Genomic DNA, 27,995 nt, shown 5'->3' on the forward strand with positions numbered 1-27,995 from the left:
TCAACCAACTGCAGTTTTGAAAACATTTTGGCAGGCTTCAAAATAATGATGTTACCCCCCCTCTTCCCTCATACAAAAATTGCGGACCTTCGGGAACCTTTAAATACCGCGAGCCCTCGGATTTTCTTTTTCAGATATCCACAAATACTTTGTAGAGTAGAGGAGAAAGCCACGTATGCATTTTCGATGCCCTTTTCCGATAAACTGAAAAGAAATTTTGACACAAAAGTTACAATTTAAATAAAGTCGTATATTAAATTTCATTTATCTAATTCATTAAGTTTTTATATTCTCGCTTTTACATGTAAGTGATACATAAAATAATAGACAACCAGCGCTAGACCAGGAAACGGTAGAATTCTACAGATTGGTTTCAAAATTTGATAAGAATCTACATTTAAAAGGCCAAAACCGCGTCTTTTAAAAGTTTTAATCAGAATTCTAGCTAAACATGGTTTTTATGACAGAACTTATTACATCATAACAGTCAATGTCCAACGAAAATACTAATGTGAAATTGTGAACATGGGTTGTTTTTTTTAGTAGATGGAGAAAAGTAAATGGAAATTTCCAAATTTCCAGTAAATGAAGCAAAATATATTTCGTAAACTTTTATTTAAATTAAATTAATTAGTGATTTTACTTTTTTACTTTGCCTAAGTTTCAAGATTTAAAAAAGTGCTTTCACTTTTTTACCAATCGAAATCATTTGTGTGTGTGTGCGTGTGTAAATCAACAAAAACAGCCCGAACTATGTGATGAGACGAGGTATATTACAACTTGCGAGGCTTACCTTCATATGTATTTTACTCATATCATTAGACTTTCTGCTTTAAATATTAACACGCACTTTTAAAGTTCAGATTTCTCCCTAAGAATTCATCTTTGAAGGAGTTTAAAAGAAAGTCACTTAATAAAAACAAATAAAATAAAAAAAAAGTGTCTAACTCACCAAATGAACTAATTAACCAATAAAAATGTCTAATTAACTAATAAAGAATCGAAAGAAAAAGAAAATGACGATATGATTAATAAGAAATAAAAACAAGAAAAAAGATTAAAACAAAGATAAAATTTAAGGAAAAAAAATCCAAAAGAGATAAGAAATGAAGAAAAAGACGGAAAATAGGATTCCAAACCAAAATACAGATTCTGAAAAAGAAGAGTGGTTTTGCTCTACTTTAGGGAAATGCGTGCAGCAATTCTGACGATATATTATATTAACACTCCATTATGAAGCAACAACAGGCTGGATTTGGGGCAGACTACGTAATGCTGGACAGCTATCAGACGACGAGGATAGCACTTAAGCTGGCACAAGGATAAGTTGCTTCAGCTTATCACATCCGACCCACTAGGGAAAGACGCTCAATCCCGACAAATTTAGCATATAGTACATCCATTTACAAGGTAAACCCTCGGTGAAATCGATCAGATCAAATCAGGAACTTTTCCAACTCAGAAGCCAAGACATTACAAAGAGGCTATCATCTCCTGTAATTCCGAAAAACGAGAATGAATTCAATGCTTAATTTGCAAAATGTGTACGATAGGAAGCAGTTTACCATTTACTTGGGTTGACTGCAATTTTGGAGCAGATTTTTGTGCTGAATGATTAAATAGTTTTTTGTCTTTATCATGCTGTGAACCATAACCTTGATATAATTTATTATCATTATGCCAAATGATAATAATCCCATATGCCTTATGCACTTTTATTAATAAGATAATGATAAAATAATTTTAAATATTTATGTTTTTATTGTTACAATTTGCCCTATAATCTAGAGTAAGCTGCAACAATCAACAAATTTAAAAGGAGAAAGATATTTCTGGTACGAAAATCAATGAATCGCTTAATATTTTTTTAATGCTTGTTAGAAATGAATAATTGAAGCTATAAAAAATTGCTAATATTCAAAAAATCACTCATGCATTTAAAAATAATGACATTTTTCCAAAAATTGAAGCAATTAGCCTCACTCTCCCGTAATCGACAAAAATATTATATTCGGGATTTTGACGAATCTTTACTTTTCAAATTTCTCTGATCTTTGCGAAAATAAAATAAAACATTTTTGATATTATTTCTGCTTCTATGTGAACATGATAATTGAATAATGTTTTGAGTGACAGGGATGAAATTTGTTACATGGTCTTTTCGACAAATTTGTGTATTTACATCAAATTATATTATGCTACTTTTCCGTTAGCCGGGCGCAAATGTAGCGAACCAAACGCGAATTTGGCGGAATTCTACATTACTTGGCGATTTTTCGTTTGCGCCCGGCTAACGGAAAAGCACTCAAATTATGAGTGAAATATATTCAGAAGGTAGTCTGTTTGCTCAGCTGTTCGAAAGAAAGTTAAAGCGATAACTACAAAAAGAAAAGAGTTAAATGGAAAAATTTGGTGCACAGATTCATCATCTAAAATGTGGATCTGCAACAAATTCGGAACAAAATCTGTTTAAAGGTGACTGTCAATCAATCTGTACTTTTATACTCCAGTGTCCAGTTGTCCATTCAAAAACGTAATAACCTAGGTAAATGAAATTTGGTATCTTAAATGTAAATCTTTATCGTATGCTATAAGGTACGACCGGAGTTTAACCCCCTTCTTCACAAAGTTGCGATAACGCGCCAAAGCTGGCAACCTCCAGACTGGCAAACCTATTATCTTTCGCCTTTATTATGTGCTATGATTGGACATCTGCTCCCTCGCTTTTGAACATTTCGCAAAACACGGCGCAAGACCGTTATTGGCGAGTTGGTGGTTTTTGAAAATTGCTCCAAGCAGGGGGTTAAATTCCGGTCGTACCTTATTTTCAATATCTTTATCATATTTTTAAACAAAGTTTGGCGATCTGTACTTTTTATATGCATTAAACTCAAAAAATCGACTAAAAAAAATTAAATTTGATCTGAGATCTTATGATTACAATTATAGTTCCGTGTCCAGTTTTGATTTCAATCAATCAGAAAAAATAACCCAAAATTCTTATTCTGGTTTTTAGTACTTGTGTATTAACCGCATCTCAAAAAATTAATTTCTCTCCCCCCAAAAAAACGACACAATTGCGTCTTTTTGCAACTATTATCGCCAATGCATGCAGTCAAAAATTCACATTTACAGATCTTTTCTACTACATTACGTAGCACATAATTCTCTTATGTGGTACTATCAAAATAAAGATCTGAGCACTCAAGACTTTCACGATCGTACCCACGGTTAACATCTTCACCTACGAATTTATTTAACATCTTAACATAATTTATTTAATATTTGGTCATATATCCTAGTTGGGGCATCTATTGCTATTCCAATCTCTATAATAACATGAAAGACATTTCAGATAGTGACGCTTTTTTACTGGCTATTGCATTTTGACACAACGTAAATTTCAGATTTAAAAATTCAATAATTCGATGCATGTGTCAGATCGCAACTCCCGATCTATCGGGGTTCGATTTTGAATAATCTATTTAGTCGACATACAGGTACCCCCCCCCACTTCATATTTTATTTTTAAACAAAATTAAATAAACACTGAAACATATTCTCTGATTCCCCGTCTCTTCTCTTAAAAAATAGAGCACTTATTCCCCTTTCACCTCTTGCTCGTCTGTTAAAAAAGAAAGAAAAAAAAGTTGAGAAAGAAAAGAATTTAGCGGTTTTTTGGAAATAGCAATGAATTTCTTATCTTTTATGATTTCCATTGTTTTGTTACTATTTCTAAAAAATCTTTATTTGATAGACTTTAAGTGTGAAACAAAATTTACTAGATGATAAAATACAATAGTTCATACAAATCAATCATGAAACGCCTCAAATGATAAAGAGAAAATACTTTTCATTTGTTATCTTAGTGCAAGATAAGAAAACGCCGAAATAACTAGTATAAATGAACAGGCTTAAAAATGAATTTTTATAGAAATCATTGTCATCAGAGTAAATAAAAGATAAATAGTAGGAAAAGATGGAATTCGAGAAACAGTCATCACATTTTAATAAAATTGTTTGTGTGAATTTTCTGAAACCATTATCTACTGATGTAATATTAAGAAAAAGCAATTGTTTCATATTCATTCTTACGAATTTACAGAGTAATTAATTTTCTGGTATATTAAATCTCTCATACTAAAAGTAGAAACTGAATTGTGAGCCTTTTTTACAAATTTTAGCACCTTTAGAGTCACACTGAAATAGTAACTAGAAATTCGAGCTCCAGAGCCTCTACTATTGCTTTCCTTAAGAAATAAAATAAATAGTTAATACTTTTATGTATAACACATTCGAAGTGTAGATTATTTAACTGTGTATAAATATTCACTTCAAAATAATTCTGAAAGTTATATACATTTATTAAATAAATTCCACTATTTATTGCATTTGCAATAATTATATTTTGCAACATATATTAATATAAATTCTTTAATACAATATAAAATATCTATTAATATAGCAATGTCTTGAGTAATCAGCAATATTTCACTTGCAGTGATCACACTTTGCAATATATATTTAAATGAATTATTTAATGGAACATAGATTATCCATTGATATAGCGACGTCTTGCTTAATCAGCAATATTGCATTTACAATAATCATACTTTGCAACGTATAATATTAATACGAATTCTTTAATACAACATAAAATATTCACTGATAAAATATTTGCTGTCCTATGTAATGAAAGAACCATACTTGTTGCTATTATTTGCTCAAAATTTTATAGAAATCCATAAATTAATTGCAACGTTCGCATAACAAATTTCATGCTCCTAACTATTTGGGTACTTGAGGTATCAGGTAAACAAGCATAATTTCCATAGAGCTGAGATACTGATATATATCAGCTATATATATGATACTGATATATATCAGCTCTATAATAATTTCTCTCTCTTTCACACACACATTTTTCTTCTTTTTTTCATATTTATGGTGGTCTGAAATGTATTGATTCGTCAAAATCTTGGAAAAATTGAACTTTTTTACAATAGCAAAACTTTTGCTTTACCTAACAGGAAGGAAGAAAATAAAAACAATACTTTTAATAAGCATAAATGAAATCAAAGCGGCTATTTTTATGTTTTCTATAAAAAATAACTTTTCTTCAAAGATTTCTTACCAAAAATATTAAACATAAGGACAGTTTCAGTAAAATTTTATGATAATAAGTTAAAAAAATAAAATGTTTAAAAATTAAAAAATAGATTTTCTTTTGAACTTATGTACAGTTGGACAGTATGATGATGCTGAAGATTTATTAGTAGATTAGATTTTAAAATAGCCAACATAAAAGTAAATAACATTTTAGATAAAAATGATTTTACCTCATTAATACTAAAAAAAGGTTTCTATAACTTGAAAGGAAGATTCGAGTTTTCCAATTAATTAAAAATTGGTTCAAAAGTTTACTTGTTTTTAAGCAATCAATGGAGATTTAAATTCACAGTTGAAAACAGTTATCTTCATTTCTATATTTAAATATTAAATTTCATATTACTCTTTAAAAATTATAAGAAGCTTTTGAGAAGAATGAATTTCTATTTATTTATATTTTTTTTAAAAAAACCATGATTATATTAAAACAATTTTGTGAAATGAACCGTCGCATTTTGAAAAGAAGGTGTAGCTAATAGAAAAATTTTTGTGTATTACAAAGTTTTATTTAAGATTAGCCACATCTCTCTAATTTTTATTCTGTATCGGGATATATCCGATCGTATCAGAAGAAAAAAGTAATTGGCATGTTTAAAACTGTAAAGAATAAAAGCTCTCATTATTGCTCAATTTTGATGTTAATTCTTAATTGCAAACACAACGATTATATTTTAATTAAAGAATGCCTTATAATGAAATTCATTCAACATGGAAAAACAAATCAAATTTTCATATCTTGATCATCAATAATGGAAAAAAGACTGCATGAAATATTAGAAAAAACAATGAAAATTATTTAAGTTTCATTCAAATAATGAAATATAGTACAATAAAATATGCTTAAAATATTTTTTAAAAATTAATTAAAAACAGGAAAAAATTATACAGCAAAAAAAAAAAATTCATATTAGTGAAGAGACATTTTTTATTTTTTATTTTAAGGTGATGTAAATATTATTTTTGTCTGTTATATTTTCACAAGTTATGATGCAAAGTGTCGAAATTTCGACTGATTGTTAATTAATTAAAGTCCAAAAAACTCTTCCCACATTACAAACTATATAAGTGCCAAAATAGATAATTCTTAATCAAATGGCCTGGCCTGTCGAGAGCCAATGTACGCATACACACACAGACAGAAATTCTTTTCGCTGTCAAAACCGAGATAGAGGAGAGATAATCTTTTGCATTAAAAATATTTTAAAATCATTGGTCATTTGTTATCTCGAGAGATTATATTAAAATATATTTTTAACTAGCCACCTTTGACGAATACATTGTTCGCCCAGAATATTGATTTTTCCCGAATTTATTTAAAATTCAACGTTATTTGATAATGCAATAAATAAATAAATATATGAAGTTAATGAAATTGGTCCATTGCCCTCTACTGCGCTTGAAAATTAAGAAGCGTATATAACGCTAAATAAAATAAATTAAATAATTATAGTAAAAAATAAAAGAGAGAAATTAAAGAAAATAATTGTATGAGTGGTATCATATTAAAACGGTAACTTTTTTTAGCTCAAAGATAGTGTTAAAATCTTTTTTATGGTGCAATATTTTCTGCCGATATAACTGAAAGGCGGGGAAATTTGCATAGACTTTTTTAATATTTTGATTAAATTTTGTACATTGAAAAAGTAGCATTGACTTTGCTCTTGTATTAAAGAATACATGTGTCAAATTTGATCAAAATCGAAAAAAAAAAAAAAAAGAATACTATAAAATCGTACAAAAAATATATAAATTAGTATTCATTTTCTTATGCAAAGTGACTACTTAAATCCCCCTCTCTTTTTAACTTCAGAACAATTGCAGTTATAGTCAGTATCTAGATATAAAATAAAACAATTATGCTGTATCCAGTATTGCTAAACGGATGATTATAACAAAGACAAGAACTAACATTTCCTTATTCCAAAAACAAAAAAAAAAAGTTTTAGAATGGCAAAAAATCTTAAGCTATAGAGGGAAAAAATATGGAGCTATTGACAAAATACAGAACTTAACTATTAATACAAATACACCATTTATTTTTATTCCAAAACACTTGGCAACAGTAATTCACAGCAGAGACCGGTTTGTTACATCCGACTTTTGTAATTTGCATGCTAGCAAAGGTAAACAATAGATAGAAGGAAGTGCAGATAGAGCTGTGTGATCTTTAACCTCTGCATATAATATGAATTCATATAGTTAGAAATATTTTACTGTTGTAGTTGAGTTATTTTTTTACTTCATCATGACTTCACGCGAATTTGATGTTATTATTTTCGGAGCTACGGGTTACACTGGGCGATATGTTGTAGAAGAATTAGCTCTAACTTCGAAATCAACTAATATAAAATGGGCAGTGGCTGGCCGAAATATAGAAAAAGTCAAAGAATCTATTGATATTGTCCAAGAGTATCTGAGTGATGGTAAGAATATTTAGTCAATACTTTAATGAAATTATATCTATGTTCCGTATATTATTATTTATAGATAGAAGTCAGTTATTAATCATAAATCAATTTGGAAAAGCTACTTACGTATTTTGCTCCCGCTTTTGGATTATAATATAGAATTGGAATTTTCTTAACTTTTATATAACTATTATATTATTTCATTTTAGATAATTTCATAGCAAAAAAAAAAAAAAAAAAAAATTATAATTGTGTTAGCTAATTGCAAACCACAAAACAGAAGAAGTAACATATTTGAATTATGTTTTATTCAAGCATCCTTGAAGTTGGCTTGCATTGAAGAAAATTTTAAATTGTGTTTATAAGATTGTTATTTATGTATGCCTAAAGGAACAATTTTTATGTAGCTTGTAACATATCAACTGTTAATTTCCCTTAAAAATCGATTCCTATTATTTGCTAAAAATTCCTGAAAGAGAATTTCATATGTTTCTATTAAATAAGAAGTTACTTAGAGTGCATTAGAGATTATGATATTTAAACTATATCTTTACATGAGAATTTATTTTCAGAAATTGACATCAGTAAGATTACAATCATCAAAGCTGATGTTAAAGATGCTTCATCAATATCTGATATGTGCAAGAGAGCACGTATTATCCTGAATTGTGTTGGACCGGTAATATTCCAGTGTAAAATTCTAAGATTACTTGTTTTAAAACTGTACATATTATGAAAATCATGTTTTGGTTTATCTAAACAAAAACAATTTTCTCAATATATGCAACTTTATTTGATGTAGTCAGTTAGAATTGTACATATTGATTATATTCTAATTGAATAATAATTTTTTTTGGTTTTTTTTTTTATATATTTAAGATTTTTTTACTTAAATTTTAAAAGAATAAATTTTTGACACATATAATAAAATGTACTTTAGCATTTGTTTTTCTATTTGATGTAGTCAGTTACAATTGTACATATTGATTGTATTCTAACTGAATAACGAATGATTTTTTTTTTATCTTTACATTTAAGTTTAAGATTTGTTACTTAAATTTTAAGAGAATAAATTTTTAATTGACACATATAATAAAATATACTTTAGTTTTTTTTGTTTTTTTTTAGTAATGTTTGTTAAGTAATGTTAAGTTTGTTTTAGTAATGTTTGTTTTAATAAAATAGCATTTCAGACATTAAACAATTTAAAAATTTTAGTTATTGGCATTTTACCATATTTTGTATAAATGAGCCACTATTTATTATTTTCTGATTACAAATAAATGAATAAAGCCATTGCTGAAATAAGTTAAGAATTATTGAAAAGAGATGCATATTTTCATTAATAATAAAATATGTGCACTGTATTAAAAAATAACCTATTATAATTTTTTTATACTTTATACATACAATAAATATGCATATTGATAAGTGTACAATAATTTTTAATTACCATAGAAACATGTATTTCATTTTGATTAAAATCTAGAGCGATAAAATTTATAATAATTCATATTTGATTTTTATAGATGCAAACCTTAATTAGTTATTTAATTAATATCTGCTTATAGTACAAATTTTTTGGAGAAGTTGTTGTTAAAGCATGTATTGAAAATGGAACACATCATGTGGATCTAAGTGGAGAAATGCAGGTAAATTTATTTTTATTTCGTCTTTTAGTATTCCTCTTTAGCCTGATTATAAATGTAGCTACATCTAACTTTTCATTTATAATTGCAATATATACTCATTTATTTTTAATTCATTATCTGTTGAACTTTAATGACAAAATCATAATTTAAAAATTTAGATTCATTTAATTTGGTTAATTTTTTCTGATGAAAAAACTTTACATAATTTCACTACATTATACTTATGCTTTATGTACATATTCCTAAACTTTAATTTCTGCTTAATTCTTTTTTTTTTCTTTCTGTTTACTGTGCATTAATTGTAAGCAAAATGTGTAATAGAAACAAGTTTGAAACAAATAAATAAAGTATTACATTGTCTTTATTTATTATTATCCCTTTAGTTCTTAGATATGACACAAGCAAACTACTTCAAAGCAGCACGTGAAAAGGGTGTTTATATCGTGGGAGCATGTGGATTTGATAGCATACCAGGAGACTATGGCATTTCTTTATTAAAGAAGAGATTTCCTGGTTAGTGAATTTATATTTCTAAGTATTATGATTTTACTCTGAAGAAAAATTTTATTTTTATTTTTTGCACTGTAGCAGCAGATAATAAATCTCTTTGAAATAATTATATTGGGTAAAAATCAAATTTGTTTAGTGATTCAAGTGTAATTGTTTATAAACTCAAAAAAAAAAAAAAAAAAAAAAAAACATTAATTTATTCTGAACTTATAATTTGGAAAATCTATTTTCATTATTGTTCCTTTAACAATAAAAAAACTCCAAATTTTCATATCTTGTTATCCAAAAATTTAAATATTATTTATGAAAATAGTACTCAAAAAATATAATTCATCTAACTTGTTATTAATCTATTATGCTATTTTGATCAAATTGCTAATAACTTATATATATTTTTCAGGCTTTGTAATATTTGTTTCCCTTCAATGTGATGTGTTTTTAAAAATATATTGTCAAATGTATCTAGTTTGGATCATATATTAGAATTGTTTAAAAATTTAATAAAGATAAAAAAAAATTTATAATTTATTATAGAAGTAACATTGAATAGAAATCTTTTAGAATAGTTAAAATAAAAATTGTGACATCATACATTGTGATTTACCTGTGATTTCAAAAATACATTTTATAATGAATTAATAATTTTCTTTGCCATTGTATGAGAAAGAAAGTCTCATTGTTTTATTTCTTTGTTTTATAATTTGTTGGCTCAAATTTTTCAATTCATTTGTTTTAAGTCACCAAAACAATCAGTTCTTAGCACTGCTTTTATTTATAGATTATCAATAAAAATAGGCTACTACTCTTATATTTCATGAGTAAAAAAAAAAAAGGGAAAGAAAAATGCTCCATTGAACTAGGAATTATAATAATTTTGCTTTCTAACAAATAAATAATTTTTTTAGCTGAAGATTTAAAAGTTTTTAAAAATACTAGCAAGAAAATATTAATTCATACTTAGTAGGCAAAAGAATTTGCTTATTGTTACACTGATTAAAGATAATCACTCAACATAATCATTCTAAGTTTGATTGTTCTAAGGTTTAATTACCTAACATCTCTGAAAAAATCTTTGTAATTAATTTAAATTAGAAATTTTAAAATTTCTTTGATTATTTTGGCTGAATGAGCACCAATACTAAGCCGAAATCCTTAGTTCAATATTTATAAAGATTATTAGACTTGACAATCTTTTGAAGTAATATTTTATGTCTTAATCTTCAAAATAAAAGTAACTGGAGGAGGCTCAGTTTGATGACAATAATATCATGATAGAAAGAAAGTGATTTTAACATGACCAGATCATTACTAAATTGACTTTTTATTAGCTCCCAGTTTGATCTAGAAATGCATAACTGTGTTGTCAGATCTAATTTAAGAATTATTATATGCATTTTTCATATAATATTTTTTGCTGTAGTATATTTTTATTTTTCTTATGTAATAGGCAATAGTATTCTGAATTTTTTTGTTATTTTGTAATAGATAGAATGAACTCAAGTGGGGGGGGGGAGTTGTTTTGGAGACATTATGAAGCAATAACTATATGATATTATTATTGCTACTATATTTCTCTCCTCATTGTTTATTTTTTTTTTTTTTTGCACAATTCTGAAATATATAATCTTAGTGATTTTATTCATTCAAATAAGTTATTTATATAAGGCATATTCAGTTATTTTTAGATTGAAAATTTTCAGTTTAAATTCTGTAATGCATTGCAATATTTTTAAGAATTTATACTTTTATTTTAATTAAATTTTGGTTAATGCTTTTTTTTTTGTTTGTTTTAACTCTAGTACTACTGTTTGGTTAATTTTCAAGCAACTATTTATTATTATTATTGCCATAGCTGATATCTTAGACTGTTGATAAAATTATTTTTCACTTTTATCTGTTTGTAAATTCTAATTACATTTATTATTTAATTTAAGCATTTTTTTATTATTATTTTCTGTATTAAAAATAAAAGCTTTCAGATTAAAAGATTTTTCTTGACATTGTTGGTTGGTTTATAATTTTTTAATTTGAATATACTTTTAAATCAAAAGTGCAAAAATGTTATTTATATTTTGATTTTAAGCACATTTAAATATTTAAAAGAAAGGTTTAATAAATAAAAATTGGGCCTTTGTTCAATTTTTCTTTGAGATATTTAATGAAATATTAATTTTTTTGAGAATATAACACATCATTATTTATTTAATTCTCTTAAAATTGTATTTCAATGTTTAAATTTGCTTACTATAATTATTTCATAACAAATACATATGAAATAAATACTGTTTAAAGAAATAAAAAACTAAATAAGATAAATTGTAGCCAAACAATGTTTTTATGTCCTGTAATCAAATGTTTTAAAATGTAGTAAGTATTTAAAATTGTTATTGATTTTAAAATATTTACAAATTATATATTATATTGTTCAAATCTAGTCATTGCCTTGTCCAATATATTATCAACTTAAATCTAGAATCAATATGAAATTAGTCTCTTCTTATTTGAAAAACTTCTCAAATGGTTATTATTAAATATATTTAATAAGAAGAATTTATTTCACTTTGCATTGAATGTATATTGCAATCTAAAGTACAATATTGTTTGCAGGTGACTTAAATTCCGTTGAATATTTTGTTCAAATAGGACAGGGACCTAGTGTAAGTATTTTTGTGCTTTTGTTCTCTTTTAGATAATTTGTCATTCAAATAAAGGAATTTTGTACAAAATTTCCTTATGTACATGCTTTTTTTAACTCTTTAATATGATACTTCGAAATGATATTTAAAAAATTAAGTTCTTTTACTTATTGGTGAATTAGTTTTTTTTTTTTTTTTTTTTTTGTGTGTGTGTGTGTGTGTTAAGAATAATATTATTATTAAATAGAATTTATTTGATGTATTACTTGTAAATTTCAAAATAAAAACTCCCTTCTTCCCATCATTTAGTCTTCATAAGATTTACAATTGGTTGTCATACAAGATGTGAAATTTTGTAATTCTCTTCTTAAGAGAAAATAGGTAAATTAAAATCCCAATCCACAATAACTTAAATTTTTATTGAAATTCAGCCAGATAGCTATAATTTATGTTGAATTCTCATAATTGCTTGCTTGGAACTTTGACAGTTTTAAGTTTTTGAAATAACTTTTTTATATAATTCATTCCACAATTTTTTTAGTATTTGAAATTCACTTTCATTCAATTTATGAACATAATTTTATTTGCTTGTAATAACAAATATTTTAAATAATTTTTTACTTTGCTTTCCTGTTTATAGGTAGAAAAAAAAATTTGAAATAGTTTTGCAAAATTTGAATGAAATATTATTTTTTAAACATTCCTAGGTTATTCCATATGATAATTTCTTAATTTAATTTTTTATTATTATTATTATATGAGTTGATAATTTCATAATGAATGCATTTGAATTTTTTTTTTTTTTTATATTATAAATTTAGGGAAGAAGCACAAATATTGGAACATTCTTATCAGCTGTTCATTCTGTAACAGATTTTTTTAGAATCAGTCAATTTGATGCTGCTCTTAAAAAAGAAGTCTTCAAAAAAGATTTAATAAAAAGTGACTATCCATTGTACAAAAGGTATGGTGAGATGTTTTCTCAAATCAAAATTTGGTTTCCATATTATAATTTTTTTATTTATTACATATTTTGACTATACTTTTTGCAAAGTAATCATTTTAAAGAATGATGTAGTATATTGCTTCTTTCTTTTTTTAAAATAATCTCTGATAAAAAAAAATTCTTTGTTTATTATATAATTATTATGTATGTTCTATATTATGCACATATCTTTTTTAAAGTTATTGTTTCATGTTTAAAAATGTCATATATGTGCATATTCAACACTTTCAAATGTAAAATTTAAATTAATTTTTCTTACTGTCTGTTTTCAAAAAAACTTTCAAATTATTAAATTTATGAACTTTTAGGAATTGAAAATTCCCAAGAATTTCTAAATTGCTTGAAACTGAATATTTTTTAGTTTGAAATTTTTAAAAATTTTTAGTTTTGATATTGAGACATATGTGTAAGTTTTTCTTTGTTTTTGTAATTTTCATCATATTACTCCCTCGAAAATTCTTTGCAAGATGTGAAGGCTTTTCTGGTGAAAGATATAATTCCTTTGAGAAATTTAATAATTATTTTATATTATTAATGCTAAATTTATTTTATTCATAATCTTATTAGAGTAAAATTGAGGGACTTTTGGTAAATGATATTGTTGGGAAAAAATAATGGTATTATTTTAAAAATAAAAATTATGTGAGAAATACTCAAGAATATACTAAAATAAAAATAAGTGTGATAAAGTTGAATTAATAAGTATTTTATTCTAGCTGTAATTGTACTTTTACTGGTTAAATTTGTATAGATTTTGAATTAAATGTTATTATAATTAGTTGTTGTAATAACCTGATATATTAGAATAAGAAGATTGTTTTATAGTATTACTAGTGTGTACTGTTATTTTTTCCTTGTGTGTTTATTGCTGAATAATTTAAGTTTACAGTAAGTTTTAATAAAATGCAAAAGTTCATATTATTATTTTTTTTTTTACTCTTTAATCTATGAAAAAGTCTTGGAGAAATTTATATAATGAAGTCCTATTAACTTGCTATGCTTATAATTTTTATTGCTATCAGTGCTAGATTTCATGAAGATAAGAAACAAGATACATTAATTTACAAAAGTATACATTGAAAGACTCCTGAATTTGACTCTGAAAGATTTTTGATAGCATGATTTCAAAAGAACTGAATTTTACGTCTTTGAATAGAAGCATTAACTATTTAAGATAAAATATTTTATTTTAAACCAACTTTTATTTTGAATTAGTCAGAATACAATTAATTACTTTTTTACCATCATTTCAAACTTTACCATCATCAATTTCTATTGGTTTTGTGTGTAAAAGAAATATTTTTCTTTCAGACTTCCACCTCTATTTTACAGTGGTGAAGTGAAAGGTTGGTGCCTTTGGTTTATGGGTGCTGATGAGCGCGTCATAGAAAGAAGTCAAAAGTTTCGTTATGAATATTTAAATGAGCGGCCAGTGAGTAAATATATGCATATTTCAACTCATTTCTTATTTTGCAGCTTTTATATACAGTATCTTTTTGTGCTTGAATAGATACTGCTTTGTTTCCATTTGATTTGCTCTGAATTTCCTATTTAATAATAGCTATGAAAATCGTATTCTTTCCAAAATAAAATTTTCTGAATTAGAATCCATCTTGTGATGAAACCATCCTCCCAAATGTAGAATGAAAAAATGAAAAATAAAAGAAATAAATTTATATATTTAAATATTTATTTGTATAAATAAAAAAAAGTAAAATCAACAACATGTTTTTTTCATGAAACTTTACCCAATTTTTTTTATGAATGTATATGACTTTATGAAATATTTTTTCAATGATTTTATAATAAGAAATATCTATGTCATAAAAGCATCTTACATGATAAGATAAATTAATAATAATGGTTAATTTAAATTTTATATTAAAAAAAAGGTTAGAATAGATTTTGAGCTGAACTTCAATGTGTTTTAACATGGAAATGCAATAAAATAATTCTGAACCAGTATTTAAATCAATATTTATGTTAAGCCATAAAGCTCAAAACTTACTACATAATCATTCTCTTTCATCATGTTATGTTTATTTCTTATGATATAAAAATGAATGAAACTAACATTTTTTGTTCTTATTTTAGATTCAGTCAAATGGTTATGTTCGAATGTCTTCATTTTTCAGTGCTCTTTCTATGATATTTCTATTTAGTATATTTGGATTCTTTTCTTTGTTTTCTTTTGGTAGATATTTGCTTGCTAAGGTAATTTTATACCTTGTTTTGCTAATTTTCTTCATTAGATTAAAATTTTACGTTAATAAATTAGTTTTATACATTACATTTGCTAGTATATTTTATAGTTATATTTAATTTGAATTTTTAACTACAGTTGCATGCATATTTTATATAATGTTTTGATTTGTGAATCTGTTGCTTAAATTTCACAGGTAAACCTTTTATTTAAAATATGAAAAGAAAATAAATAATTCAATTTTTTTTTTTAAAAAAAGTATATTTATTTTATTTCAGTATCCATCTTTTTTCACTGGTGGTATGTTTTCAGAGGAAGGTCCAACTAGACAACAGGTAATTAAGTCATTGTTATTTATATCAAAATAATTTAAGTTACCAGAACAAGTTTTCTTCCCCCCCCCCTATATTATTTTTTCATCTAAAATAATGATTTTGTTATTTTACAAATTGGAAAATTGGTTATAAATTGGAAGAATTCATCTTTTTACAAATTTATTTCCACATTTGATTTTGACTTAATTTGCCTAGTGAAAACGGGGTGATAGCAGAGCCCATGAAAAACATAATAACTATAGCAATATTGTCCTATTTTCAGTTGGTTAACTGTATATGAGATGTAATGAGTTGGCAAAAAAATGAGTTAAATCTAAAACAAGAAAAATCTGAAGTTTCTGAGACAAAAATAATTCATTCATTTTTAAAAGAAAGAAGAAAAAAAAAAACTTTTTCTATTTTCATCTAGATTTCTGGATTTAAATGGGAATCAAAGCACTGAAACATTGCCAAAGTGCAAAATCAAATTAGCTCCAATTTCTTTAATCATTAATATTCCAAACACCAATGCTACTGATGAACAAATTTATCAAAAACATTATTCCATCAATTTTTGATTTAATTTGCATTGAATTATATTGATTCCCTAGATAAGGTGAAGTTTAAATTTGTGAAATATTATCGAAATCGCCATCTTGAAAAATGAAATTACTGTAATGCTATGATCCATTTTATTCTTCTTTTAGCCAAACTTTTCATTAAAGAATGCAAGAATGAAATTTTAAAAGTCCAATAAGAAGAGAAATATTTGTGTAACTCTATAGAAATATGAGTAAGCATGTAACATTTCCTCCACAAATGAATATGCGAAAATAAACTAGGAAGTGACATATTCGCTACATCTATTATTAACAGCCTTATGTACCTGAAAGATGTGTAAAATTTACAGGTATTGCTGAAACTGACATAGAACCATACAGCTTTAAGCAAAAACTAATATCTTAATTTAACTTTTAAATTACCATTCCATAGAAAAACTCAAAAAACTCTTATTACAGAAATTTTACAATGAAGCAGGAATTTGCTCTCCCCTTTTTTCAAATGATTAGAAAATAGCATCTGTTCTTTAACTTGCTATTACTTGATTCTTGTTATATCTTATTAACAATCAAATACCTATTTATTATGAAACAATCGATTAAGTGATTAGATCAGAAACAGGTTAGTTCAATTGGAAGATGAAATCCTAATCATATTTTAATACAGCAATTGAGCAATCTTGAAGGCAAAGGAAGAAATATTTGATATATCATTTATATGCCCATTAAGAAAGGTTTAAATATTACCACACTATATCTGCTGCTAAGTTTTGGAAATTGGAAACTCCTGTTGTCGGAAATCCCCAAAAATCTAATTAAATCAGATGTTATTAGTTAAAGATTTTGGTAACAATTAGATTTTGTATTTCTTCAGAGTTTCAGCACTTATATCTTATCATTAAATCCAGTTATCCTGCTGGAAATCGTATTACTGTATGAGATTCTTTTTTTTTAATATGGAATTATTTCTTGTGTGTGTTTCAGAAACTTATGAACTTTAATGTTCTTTTACTATAACTCATAAATGCTTGTAGATAGAGCAATATTGATGTGATATTTTTTGTTCGGTATTAACTCTTTGGCCATATTTTCACATTTGGTACATTAGGTCAAAATTGCTCTCTGTATTTCAGTAAAATAATGTTGGAGTATATTTATGGCAACTTTTAATGTTTAAAAATTCTTTTTAGATATGACTTCAGGAAAAACTTTAAAAAGAAAGCTTTATTATTTATATATTTATTGAGTAATTTTGTCATGTAATCTGTCAACTTTGCATACTTTAATTGAAAACAATCTGTTTTATTGCTATTTTAAGATTTTCATAGATCATTTAATTAGTTCTAAAATATGTTAATTCTGAGTTTAAAATATATTACATTTCCTTATTTTCACTTCCATTGCATCTATTTAAATCTGGTTATTATTAATATGGTTACTTAAGGATGAAAAAGAAATGCCTTTTGTACAGAAAAAAAGAAAAAAAAAAGCAGAATAAAATGATGCAAATCATTTAAAATATTTCCTTTAAACGTAACTATTTCTTAAGTATATGTATACAGGAAGAGCTAGATTTGAAAGAATTAAAATGAAGTAAAGAATGAATATGTTAAACCTAAAATTGTTCCTTCAATGGGCTGATTTCTCAAATGGTATTTCTTACCTAGTGTTAACTATTAGTAAAAAGCATTGGATTTAACTGAAATGACATATCAGAAATATGGTTCAATTTGTATTGTTTAAATATTTAAATATATATATATTACCATGCTGAATTATAATTAAAAATTGTTTTCTATTTTTTCATTTATTCTGTTCTCAATTCACTATAAACATTTCTACTATTTTAGGTAATGGAAGGCTCGACTACAGTAACACTCATAGGAAAAGGCTGGAGAGACAAGTTATCAGAACCTACTGATAAACACACAACTAGTCCTGATACTAAGATGAAATTAACTATAAAAGGGCCAGGTATAAAAACTTATTTCACATTTAAAACGGTTTTCAGGAATTATACTTGCAGCTTTATGCATTTAAAGGAATTTTTATGAGGATAAATTAGGTAAATCATTTGAATGTATTTTTTTAACTTAAATTAATTATTGTTTGTTCAAGACTTTTATAAATAATGCATTTGTTTTAAGTTTTGATTCATTTTAATGCAAAACTAAGCTAAAAAAAATCTGTTGTTTGTGCTATTTTACAATTATGTAGAGAAAAGTTTGCTTGTTTTTTTTTTGTTTTTTTTAAATATATTTTTGCAAATTTTGCTTTAGTCAAATCTGTTAAATTAATTTCTTTAAACTTAGTTACTCTGCTTTTAAATTTATTAACTTGCTAAATCAATAAAAATTAGCTCATTAAAATAATATAATCTTGAATAAATTTAAAAAAATAAATATATAAGAATTACTTTATTCAGGATGTAAAGATTTATTTTATTTAATGGGTAAAGTCAATAAACAAATATAGTCATTCTAGTAATAAAAGTGAATGTGTTTATTAGGTGAACTGTTGTATTCTGTAGGTAAACTGTTTGACCTCGCTATTAAATTTGGCACACATAAGCTTTAATGAGGAGGATATGCACCTCGGAGTGATTATTTTGAAATTTTAATTGTTTAAAAACTGAGCAAAAATTTAGCATTTTTCTATCATAACTTCTAGTTATATTATTGCTCGAAACTGACTTTCACACTATTTGCAAATTTTTCCTGAATTTTGATAATTTTTAAAAAGAAGTACGGAGCCTCCTATATTGGCAATGTTAAATTGGACATGTACGATGTAATTTTTCTCAAAACTTATTATTGATAGGAATTTGAAATTTTTTTATGTAAGAAAGGTACTCCTTTCTTATTATACTTAAAGCTCTTTTTTTTATTGATTTTTTTTTTCAAATATTGTATTGGCCATGCATTTTTTTTCACTATTTTTTGGCACAAAAATAATTAAATATAATTTTTAGTTTTTTTAAAAAAATAACTCATTTCATTATATATTAGGGAACATTTTGAATATGCCACAACAAAATTGCTGTCATTTAAAGAGTAGTTTCTGATAAAAATTTGCATTTTAAGGAAAAGGATTTTAATTAAAAAAAAAAAACTTATAACACTTATACTCACCATACTTTAGGCCACATATTATAAATAATCAATATCTTTTTAATGTCATCATTGATCTGATTAAATAGCAAATGAAATATTACTTATACATAAAAAAAAAAAAGAACTACTACTTGAACAAATGCATTCTTTGGAATATAATTTCTTATCACATTATTTGCTCATGTTATTTTGCTTATTATTGTGCAAATAATTCTTCATTTACTCTTAAGTGCATAGTATCCTAAATTCTGCTTGCATGTATTTCATAACAGCAACAGACAATTTATTTTTATAAAGATAAATTTGCTTAAGCAATTACCTTCTTAAAAATTAAAAGTTTGTCTGTATTTGATGATCATCAAATTTTTTTCACTGCTTTTGATAAGTTTTATACTTGCTTTTGGCTCTTCTAATTCTATTAGAGTTTAAAACAAGTTTTGTGTAGAAATATAAAAGTATAGAGAATTTGAAAATACAAAAATCTCAGATTATCATTTTTTGAAAAATTTGAAGTTCTCTCTCTCTCTTTCTGTGTATATATAATTGAAATTCAAACCGTTTTCATCATTCTTTCAAATATTTATTTAACTCCATCATTTCCTTCCATTGTTGAAAGCTATTCTAAGTAAAAAGGATTCTGTTTAAGGTCTATGTAATTTGTATGAAGAATAAAAAAGTGAAGTTTTATGAAAGGCAGGATATAGATTATCTAGGCAATAACATTTTTATAACTCTCTAATATTTTGGGGCTTGACTCTTATTTATATGATTTATATACCCTATGAGCAGAACAGATGTACGGCTTTAAATAATTTCTTTGTAAGGCTTAATATCTGTTGCAGTTTGATGATGCTAAAGCTATTTTTTGAATAATCATGAATATTAAATTATGCATAAGAAATTTAATTGAAAGACCTCAACTAATATTTCTGGCAAATCGGCTGGTTACTATAGTTGGTAATAGTAAAACTGTTATTATTGTTATAGTTTCAAAATGAATTTTTAAATGATTCCATGGTTTGCAACAGCAAAATAAGAATCATCTGCCTTTGTTTATGCATATTGATTTATCTCATTTTTTTAATATGTTTTTTAATCATATATTTATTTCACAAGATATAAAAGTTAAAATTTGTGAGTTATTAAGGTGATTGCTTCATTTTAGAACCTGCTTACGCTCTAACTTCAAAATGCTTGGTTCATGCTGGACTGACAGTTATTGAAGAGACTAATAAATTGCCTCTGGAGTAAGTGTTTTCTGGGCTTTGGATGTATACTAAGATGTTACATGTTTTGTAATATATTATTTTAAATAAATAATATAAATTTAATATAATAAAATAAATAATATAAATTTCCTGCAGTGTTAGTCTCATTGCTGGAAAGACAAGTTTACAGAAATTTTTTAATTGGATTACTTGTTATATCTTGCAATTTCTTTTTAGAAATTATTGGGGGAATATTTATAATTAATCATCGAAGCTTAGTTTATCACAGAGTTTCATACAGTCAATGACAAAATGGGAATTTGCCAAAAATACAATACATTTAATGACAAAATTAATATTGCACACGACAAAATAAGTAAAATGAGCATTATCATTATATAGCATTTTAAACATTAAATGTGTTCCTACTTGTCACTGTAATTATGCTTTTGTTTCATTTTATTCTATTTTAAAATAACAGATATCTTATCATATTCATTTTTAAAATGTAAAAAACGTAAATTAGCATATAAATTGAATATGATTGGAGTTTTTGCTGTTTTATTTCTTGTGCAAATGTGTGACATAATTTGTAACAAATGTTGTCCTTATGCCATTTATGGATGCAAATTGTGTAGAACCTTTAATAGGCAAGAGTAAGTGTACTTGTATTTTTAACTTTTAATAATATTTTTTTTTTTTTTTTTTTTTTTTGCTTGATTTATTTTTTATTTACTTATTCAAAATACTCAACAATATGTGAATCTTAAAAAAGAATAAATATAGAAAATCAGAAAAGGAATTTCTAAATGCTCAAATTAAGAGTTTTGCCAGAATATTGGTAATTTTCAATATGGTTTATCCTAAAAAATTGTATATATAATCACTGTTTTTGAATATTAAAAATTAGATGGAAACTTCTTAAGTAAAAATATTAAAATTTCATAATTTTAAATATTCAAATTATTTTTTAAGAAATGTAATAAAGCTGAAAATGAGTTTTTAGATAAGATGTAAGTTTAACAGTAGTTAAAAAAGGCATTTGCATTCATAATGTGAAGTGTTTTCAGATATCATTATTTTTATACTGTTGAAAAGAACATCCAGATTTTTCTAAATAATTGTATTGTATATGAACATAATATTATACTTCTGGAAATAAAAAAATATACCTTTAAAAATATTTCTATGTCATTTCAATTTTAATACAGATAGATTTTATTTTATCCCAATTAACAAAAAAATTTATAAATATATTTGTGTTAGTTTGAAAAAATAATCTTTTTTCATTTATTCATTTACTTTTGCAGAAATATAATAAAGCACCATTTATGCCTCTTTAAAGGATTGAATTTTCACTTAATATTGTGGTTTATTTGTTAATATTAGGTGCAGTAAGTACTATGAACCAAATAATGTTTATGGGATGATTTTTTTTTTTTTTTTCATTCACTCATGTCTTGAGAAACAAATAAATTTGAAGGTTTTTAAAGGAGTCCATTGTGTATTCAGAGAAAGGTTAAATAAATTCTTCATGTTCCTCATTACTGTTTACATTAAAATAAAACAGTTTGATTAATTTATCAATTATGGAGAATTTCAAAGTATTATTGTTTACATATTCTTCAAAAATTTTCTTGAAATAAGCAGGGAAACAACATGTAATAATCTTTGCATCTTAAGAACGAACTCAGTTTTATTATAATGGTTTCATATGAATCGGAAATATGATGAAAGAAGATATAAATGTGAATGTCATATAAATGGTGTATACATAAACCTTATAAATGCTTATTTACTATGTAATGCTCATTTAATTGTTTCTAGAATACATTTTTTATATGAAATTAAAATAACTGTGTCACTAACAGCATTTTGCTCTGATTTTCAACAAATATATCATTATTATTTATACTAATGAATAATTTTTTTTTCCAGAGGTGGTGTCCTTTCTCCTGGTATTGCCTTTGAAAACACTAATTTGATTGATAGATTAGAGAAAAGTGGTGTGATTTTCAAGTTTGAAAACATCAACTGAAGATAACCTACTGCTCACTTTCATTTAAATATGATTATGCATCATTTTGTGATTTCCTTTATGTACTTAATTTTCTACATTCCAGTTATTGAGCTTTTTTTAAAATCTGTTTTGATAATATATAAGAAAATGTTAACTATTTTAATAAAATCAAATTTTAATAAGATCTATGTGACATAAAATTTAAAATGATCCTGTGATATCTTTAATAAAGCATTTTTTTTTTTTTAGATAAGTGATTACTAATTATAATTTATTGCTGATTTTCATGCAGGTAAAAATAAAAGTCTTATTCTCTCCCTCCCCTCTATAAAAATGAAATTGACCACAGTTGTGTTTAAAAATTTATCTGCTAGATTAATGGTTGAGGTTTAAAAAGATATGCAATTGATTTCAATAATACAGTGAAAGTGTTTTGAAAACCATTTTTAATTTTGTAAGTAAATGACAAGTCTGTATTTTTTTTTTTTAATAAAAGCAAATAAATAAACGCCTCAACCTAAAATTGAATTAATCAGCTCTTGAAGATATTAAAAGTTCTGTTTAAAAGTTATTACATGGAGCTTAATAAAGATCACTTGTGTTGAAATTTTATATATCATAATATTGTATTTTAATGAAATCTTGAGATTTTGTATTAGGACAGAGACATTGTATTTATTATTAAAATTTGAATGGTGACTTTTAAACTAATGACAATATATCAGCTGTGATAAAATATGATAAAGCTTATATATGTATATAATATGTGTGTGTATTTCAGATTTTAAAAAAAGTTGTTTTAACTTTCTCTAACAGCAAGCATGTTGTGAAATTTCTTGAATTTTAAACCTGTATTATTTTTATATTGTTATATATATATTCAATCTTACTCTTTTTATGTTTATATTGAAAATAAATACTATTACTATTTCAAATGTCTTGCTTTTTTATTTTATGTGTTTCTAGTTTTATAAAATTGTAATGAAGTTTTTCAGATTTAAACTAGCACTATAAATTAAGCAGTGCATTTCACTAAAATTTTGTGCCAAAAAATAAGTAAATCAAACATATAATGATGCAAATTAATTACAAATCCATTTGATACATCAATTTAAAACAAATTCTGCCATTTTAATGGACTAAAGACCAGTGATCTAAAGCCAGCTGTTTGAAGAAACTTCAGTGTTTCGCAGTTAACATTCAGTACAAACAAATATTTTATTCATATAGAAAATGCCCTGTTTACAGTTTTTATATTTTGAAAAGGTCAATAAAATTCCTTTGTTCATTCAATTTAAAAGAAAATTTCTTAAGTTTACTTTACTTGGCCTTTTGCTATTAACAGATATCTTATGTGTATATGTATGATATGGCTAATGGAGTATGATCTCAAAATTTTCATTAAAGATGGTATAAATGGTGTTAGAGAAAAATTGTTCGTCGTACCTGTAAATGACTAAGATTTACCCCGCCTAACCCTTAATTTAATTTATATGTGTATGTTATAATCATTTGGCTAGGCAATATATCTCATTCTTTTCACCATATATGTAATGAATCAATTGATTGTTTCTATGGGCAGACAACATATTAACTTAAGAGGTAGTCGAGGAAAATTGCAGACATTATCTTCTTGTTACTCTGAACCAGAATTTGAGTTTTCAAATATCCTATGTCTTCTTAGTAGCCCAAAAAATGTCAAGCCAATATTTTTATTCTCATTATAGGTTGTCCAAATTTTGTTATGTAATACTAGACACAGCATTCATTGTTTAAGCCTTCAATAATCTGAGAAACATTCGTAACAATATCGAGACATTTTGAGCAGAAATGGTTAATTTCATTTCCAGAAATCACAAGAAGCCTTGTGCTTTTTCCCTCAACTCTTTTTCTTTAAAATGTCGTTCATTTTCGGATGGATTAACTGTGCAAATTATTCAATGATTAAAGAAAAACTAAGTTGAAATGGTGTTCCAAAAACTTTCACGCATACTCTTTAATAAAATTGTTATTCGTTTTACCCCCCCCCCACAATGCATATAAAGTTATGGACTTTCGGCAAGGCCATGAGAATTATGTGTCTCATACTATAGTAAAGCAAACCTATGCTTGCACATTAATTGCATAGCAATGCCAACCAATAGTTATAAAATACTAATCTTTGGCAATTATCTTTCTTTGTAATAAAAAAAACAAAAATTTAACATGCATGAGCATGTTATGCATACATTGGGAGAAATTAATTCTTACCAGCGATCGCCATCATGTCAATAAAAGCTTTCATTAAAAGATTAAGTTAATTCCTATTGCAAACTATGCCTAGAAGAGTGTAATTTTCAGCAGGAATCTATAAATAAGAAATACAACATTTTCTAGAAAGATAAATATAAAAAAATATTTTGTGCACTTTTAAAATGTCCATATTATTAATGCATATCATTATCTGTATTTAAAAGATCAATTTTGTAATAGTTAAGGCAAACATGGTTTAAATGTATATACTAGATGTCTACTCTAACTGGGTCCCAAATCTAATTTCTAAACAATATTACGTATATACATCTAATGGGAAAAACGGTCTAATTGAAGTAAAGAATACTATTTTATGCAATTTGAATCAATGATTGTTATTATAAATTGCGGATTTTATATTTTTATACAGATCCACGGCCCCATGAGTCATATTTAATCAAATGTGACCCTAACATTTTAAATAAAATGAAAGGTCTATTCTATAGTGACTAAAAATGATTAATTTATGAAAACTTGATTAGTTTATCTTATAAAAATGCATGCCTTTAGATCACTCCATTGACTATCTCAAAGAAGATTCACCAAACAGTGCCTGGAGCTTCCTCAAAGCTGATTAGTCTAAACTTTTGATATTATTGACTGTCCTAAAATAGTGATATTCATAACTCCATAATTTGGTCACAGAAGATAGAAACGTTTATGTATTTATTTAAATTTGGAATGTCAAGAACATTTCACAATACGATTCTTTATGATTTGATTAAAATTTAGAAAAGAAGGAGTTGTTCAGAAATATTATTGGCTAAAACAAAATTTTTTATTTAAATTACTTAAATCCTTTTGAAAGTAAAACTAAAGCTGAATTTTATGATGAAGCAGAGAAAATTTTTATTGAATAATTCTTTCAAATATTGCCTGAATCATAAAAAAATTATTTTGTTGTGCACATAAGAGTTCATTGCTAAACGATTTTGTTTTCTGTACTCATATTTTCAAGAAAAAAAAAAAAAATCTTTTTTTGTTTTTTACCAAGAATTTTTTTGTATTAATTGAAGTAATGTGAGCTTTAAACTTCTATTTAAAGCTCACATTTTATGATATCTGTCAGAAAATTAGAGAAGGATACGTAGTGAAATGAACAGAATGGCGAAAGACTTTAATAACAGTATGTATGAGTTATTTCATTATCAAAGTTTTAAGCTTAAAAATATTCTGTAGAATTTAGTAAAGGATCAAGTGATATAAAATATTTAATTGAAAATTTTAGAAAACATTAATTCCGGGGAATCTGCTGGTCGCGAAAAGCAAATAATAAGCAGTTGTTTAGCATTGGGTTTTTTACTGGTTTATAGATTTATAATAATGAATTATAAAATAATATTTCCAAAGTAGAATTTAAAAAAATCAACTTTTTAGTACGTAAATGAAAGTATATTCTCAATAACCTTTAAAAATTAGTTTAAATAGTTCTCAGTTAAAGTATGATTTAAGAAGAATCTAATCTAATTTATTAATCTATCTCAATACATTAGATTAAATTCTTAAATTAGAATAAAAAATTACCTGCCTTTCCAAATGTTTGAGAAAAAAAATTAATTATTCTGAAAATATAATTAAAAGAAACACTACATATTGTTCTAAAACATTCACAAAATTACGAAAGCAACAGCAAAATAAAAACTCATTTAGCATTAAAGGCTTTAAGAATTTATAATCAAAATATTTTAATCTTTGATGAGGATTGCTGATTTACTATAAAAAGCGACTGCAATTATTTCATAAAGTAAAACCTTGATTTTTTTTTTTTTTTGAGCTTTTAGAATAATTGACAGAAAACGAAAATAAAATTTTTCCTGCATCCTGCTTTCAAAGCATCTTTTATCCATAATAATTGAAAGTTTATTTTGATGCTTATTCGTATCCTCAAACAATTTAATAGAAATCATAAGATTTTTCTTCTCTGACAATTATATTAATGATCATCAATTTAAGCAACAAAAGATTACTTGCATTTCTGAATTATTTTAACTTCAGTTTTTTTTGTTTTTTTTTTAAGTGTGTAGAAAATTATAGATTTTTCCTGAAAGAATATATAATCGAATTTTTTGTTTTCAATTGACTTTCAAGATATAAATTCAAGGAAATATTAAAAATTAATGTTTGAGTGAAATTTTAACTCTCTAGGAATAAGAGAGCAATTTTATAGAACAACTGGTGTTTTTTTTTTTTTTTTTTTTCAATTTCATTTTATTCACTATCAGTGTTTGGCGACTAATTTGTTCATTTGTAGAATAAGTGTTTTACAATATCACTTCAAAAAATGACGCACAGATATGACGTTAAAAAGAATTTATAATTTAATGTATCTAAATTAAGTTATTGACTCTGTTAAAACATCGCTGGTGTGGTGTGGTGTGGAGAGGGGGGTGCCAGCTCAGATGTCGTCCTCGTCATCTGACCGCGGTTCCTATTTACGAGGTCCGTCCCAAAATAGCCCTAGTGTTGCTTCAAACGGTACGTTAATATAACCAAACCAAACCAATCTGTTAAAACATATATCCATCTCCGACCTGAACTTGAATTCTTCTCCCCAAATTCTTTAATCTGACTCGAAATACCATAGATTCATTTTCAATATCTCCATATTTTATGGAAATATTAAGAATCGAGGGAATAAAATAAGAAAGGTATCCTAATCCTATATTTGCATCATAAAATTTTAATGTTTTGTTACAATTGAATATTTTGAGATACATTTTATGATTATCTTCGTCTGTCTTCTTAATCTAAACCACGACTAACAATTTTTAATTAAGGGATTAATTTTTAAATGTAACGAAGTGAAATGAATTTTCTTAAATGCCATTTATTTCTTTACAAATATAACGTCTGCTTTATCAGCACAAAACTTATTTCGCCCTACTTCATTTCTGTTTTCTCATA

General features: G+C 25.4%; 1 protein-coding gene across 1 annotated transcript; it reads left to right on the forward strand.

Moving 5' to 3' along the window:
- Positions 1-7,256: 7,256 nt before the first annotated feature.
- Positions 7,257-23,638, forward strand: LOC129981251 (saccharopine dehydrogenase-like oxidoreductase). The gene is made up of 12 exons (XM_056092014.1): positions 7,257-7,592; positions 8,150-8,256; positions 9,149-9,229; positions 9,613-9,742; positions 12,347-12,396; positions 13,197-13,339; positions 14,693-14,813; positions 15,476-15,595; positions 15,863-15,919; positions 18,309-18,432; positions 20,737-20,818; positions 22,718-23,638. The coding sequence occupies exons 1-12, from the start codon at positions 7,415-7,417 to the stop codon at positions 22,815-22,817; spliced, it is 1,293 nt and encodes a 430-aa protein (XP_055947989.1). The 5' UTR covers positions 7,257-7,414; the 3' UTR covers positions 22,818-23,638.
- Positions 23,639-27,995: the final 4,357 nt, after the last annotated feature.

This window comes from Argiope bruennichi, chromosome 8 (genome assembly GCF_947563725.1).
Source record: "Argiope bruennichi chromosome 8, qqArgBrue1.1, whole genome shotgun sequence".
Lineage (NCBI taxonomy): Eukaryota > Metazoa > Arthropoda > Arachnida > Araneae > Araneidae > Argiope > Argiope bruennichi.

Coding starts and splice junctions, on each gene's coding strand:
- LOC129981251 (XM_056092014.1), top strand. CDS start 7,415: ATGACTTCACGCGAATTTGATGTTATTATTTTCGGAGCTACGGGTTAC. Junction 8,257..9,148: donor TCCTGAATTGTGTTGGACCG/GTAATATTCCAG, acceptor ATCTGCTTATAG/TACAAATTTTTTGGAGAAGT. Junction 20,819..22,717: donor ACTAATAAATTGCCTCTGGA/GTAAGTGTTTTC, acceptor TTTTTTTTCCAG/AGGTGGTGTCCTTTCTCCTG.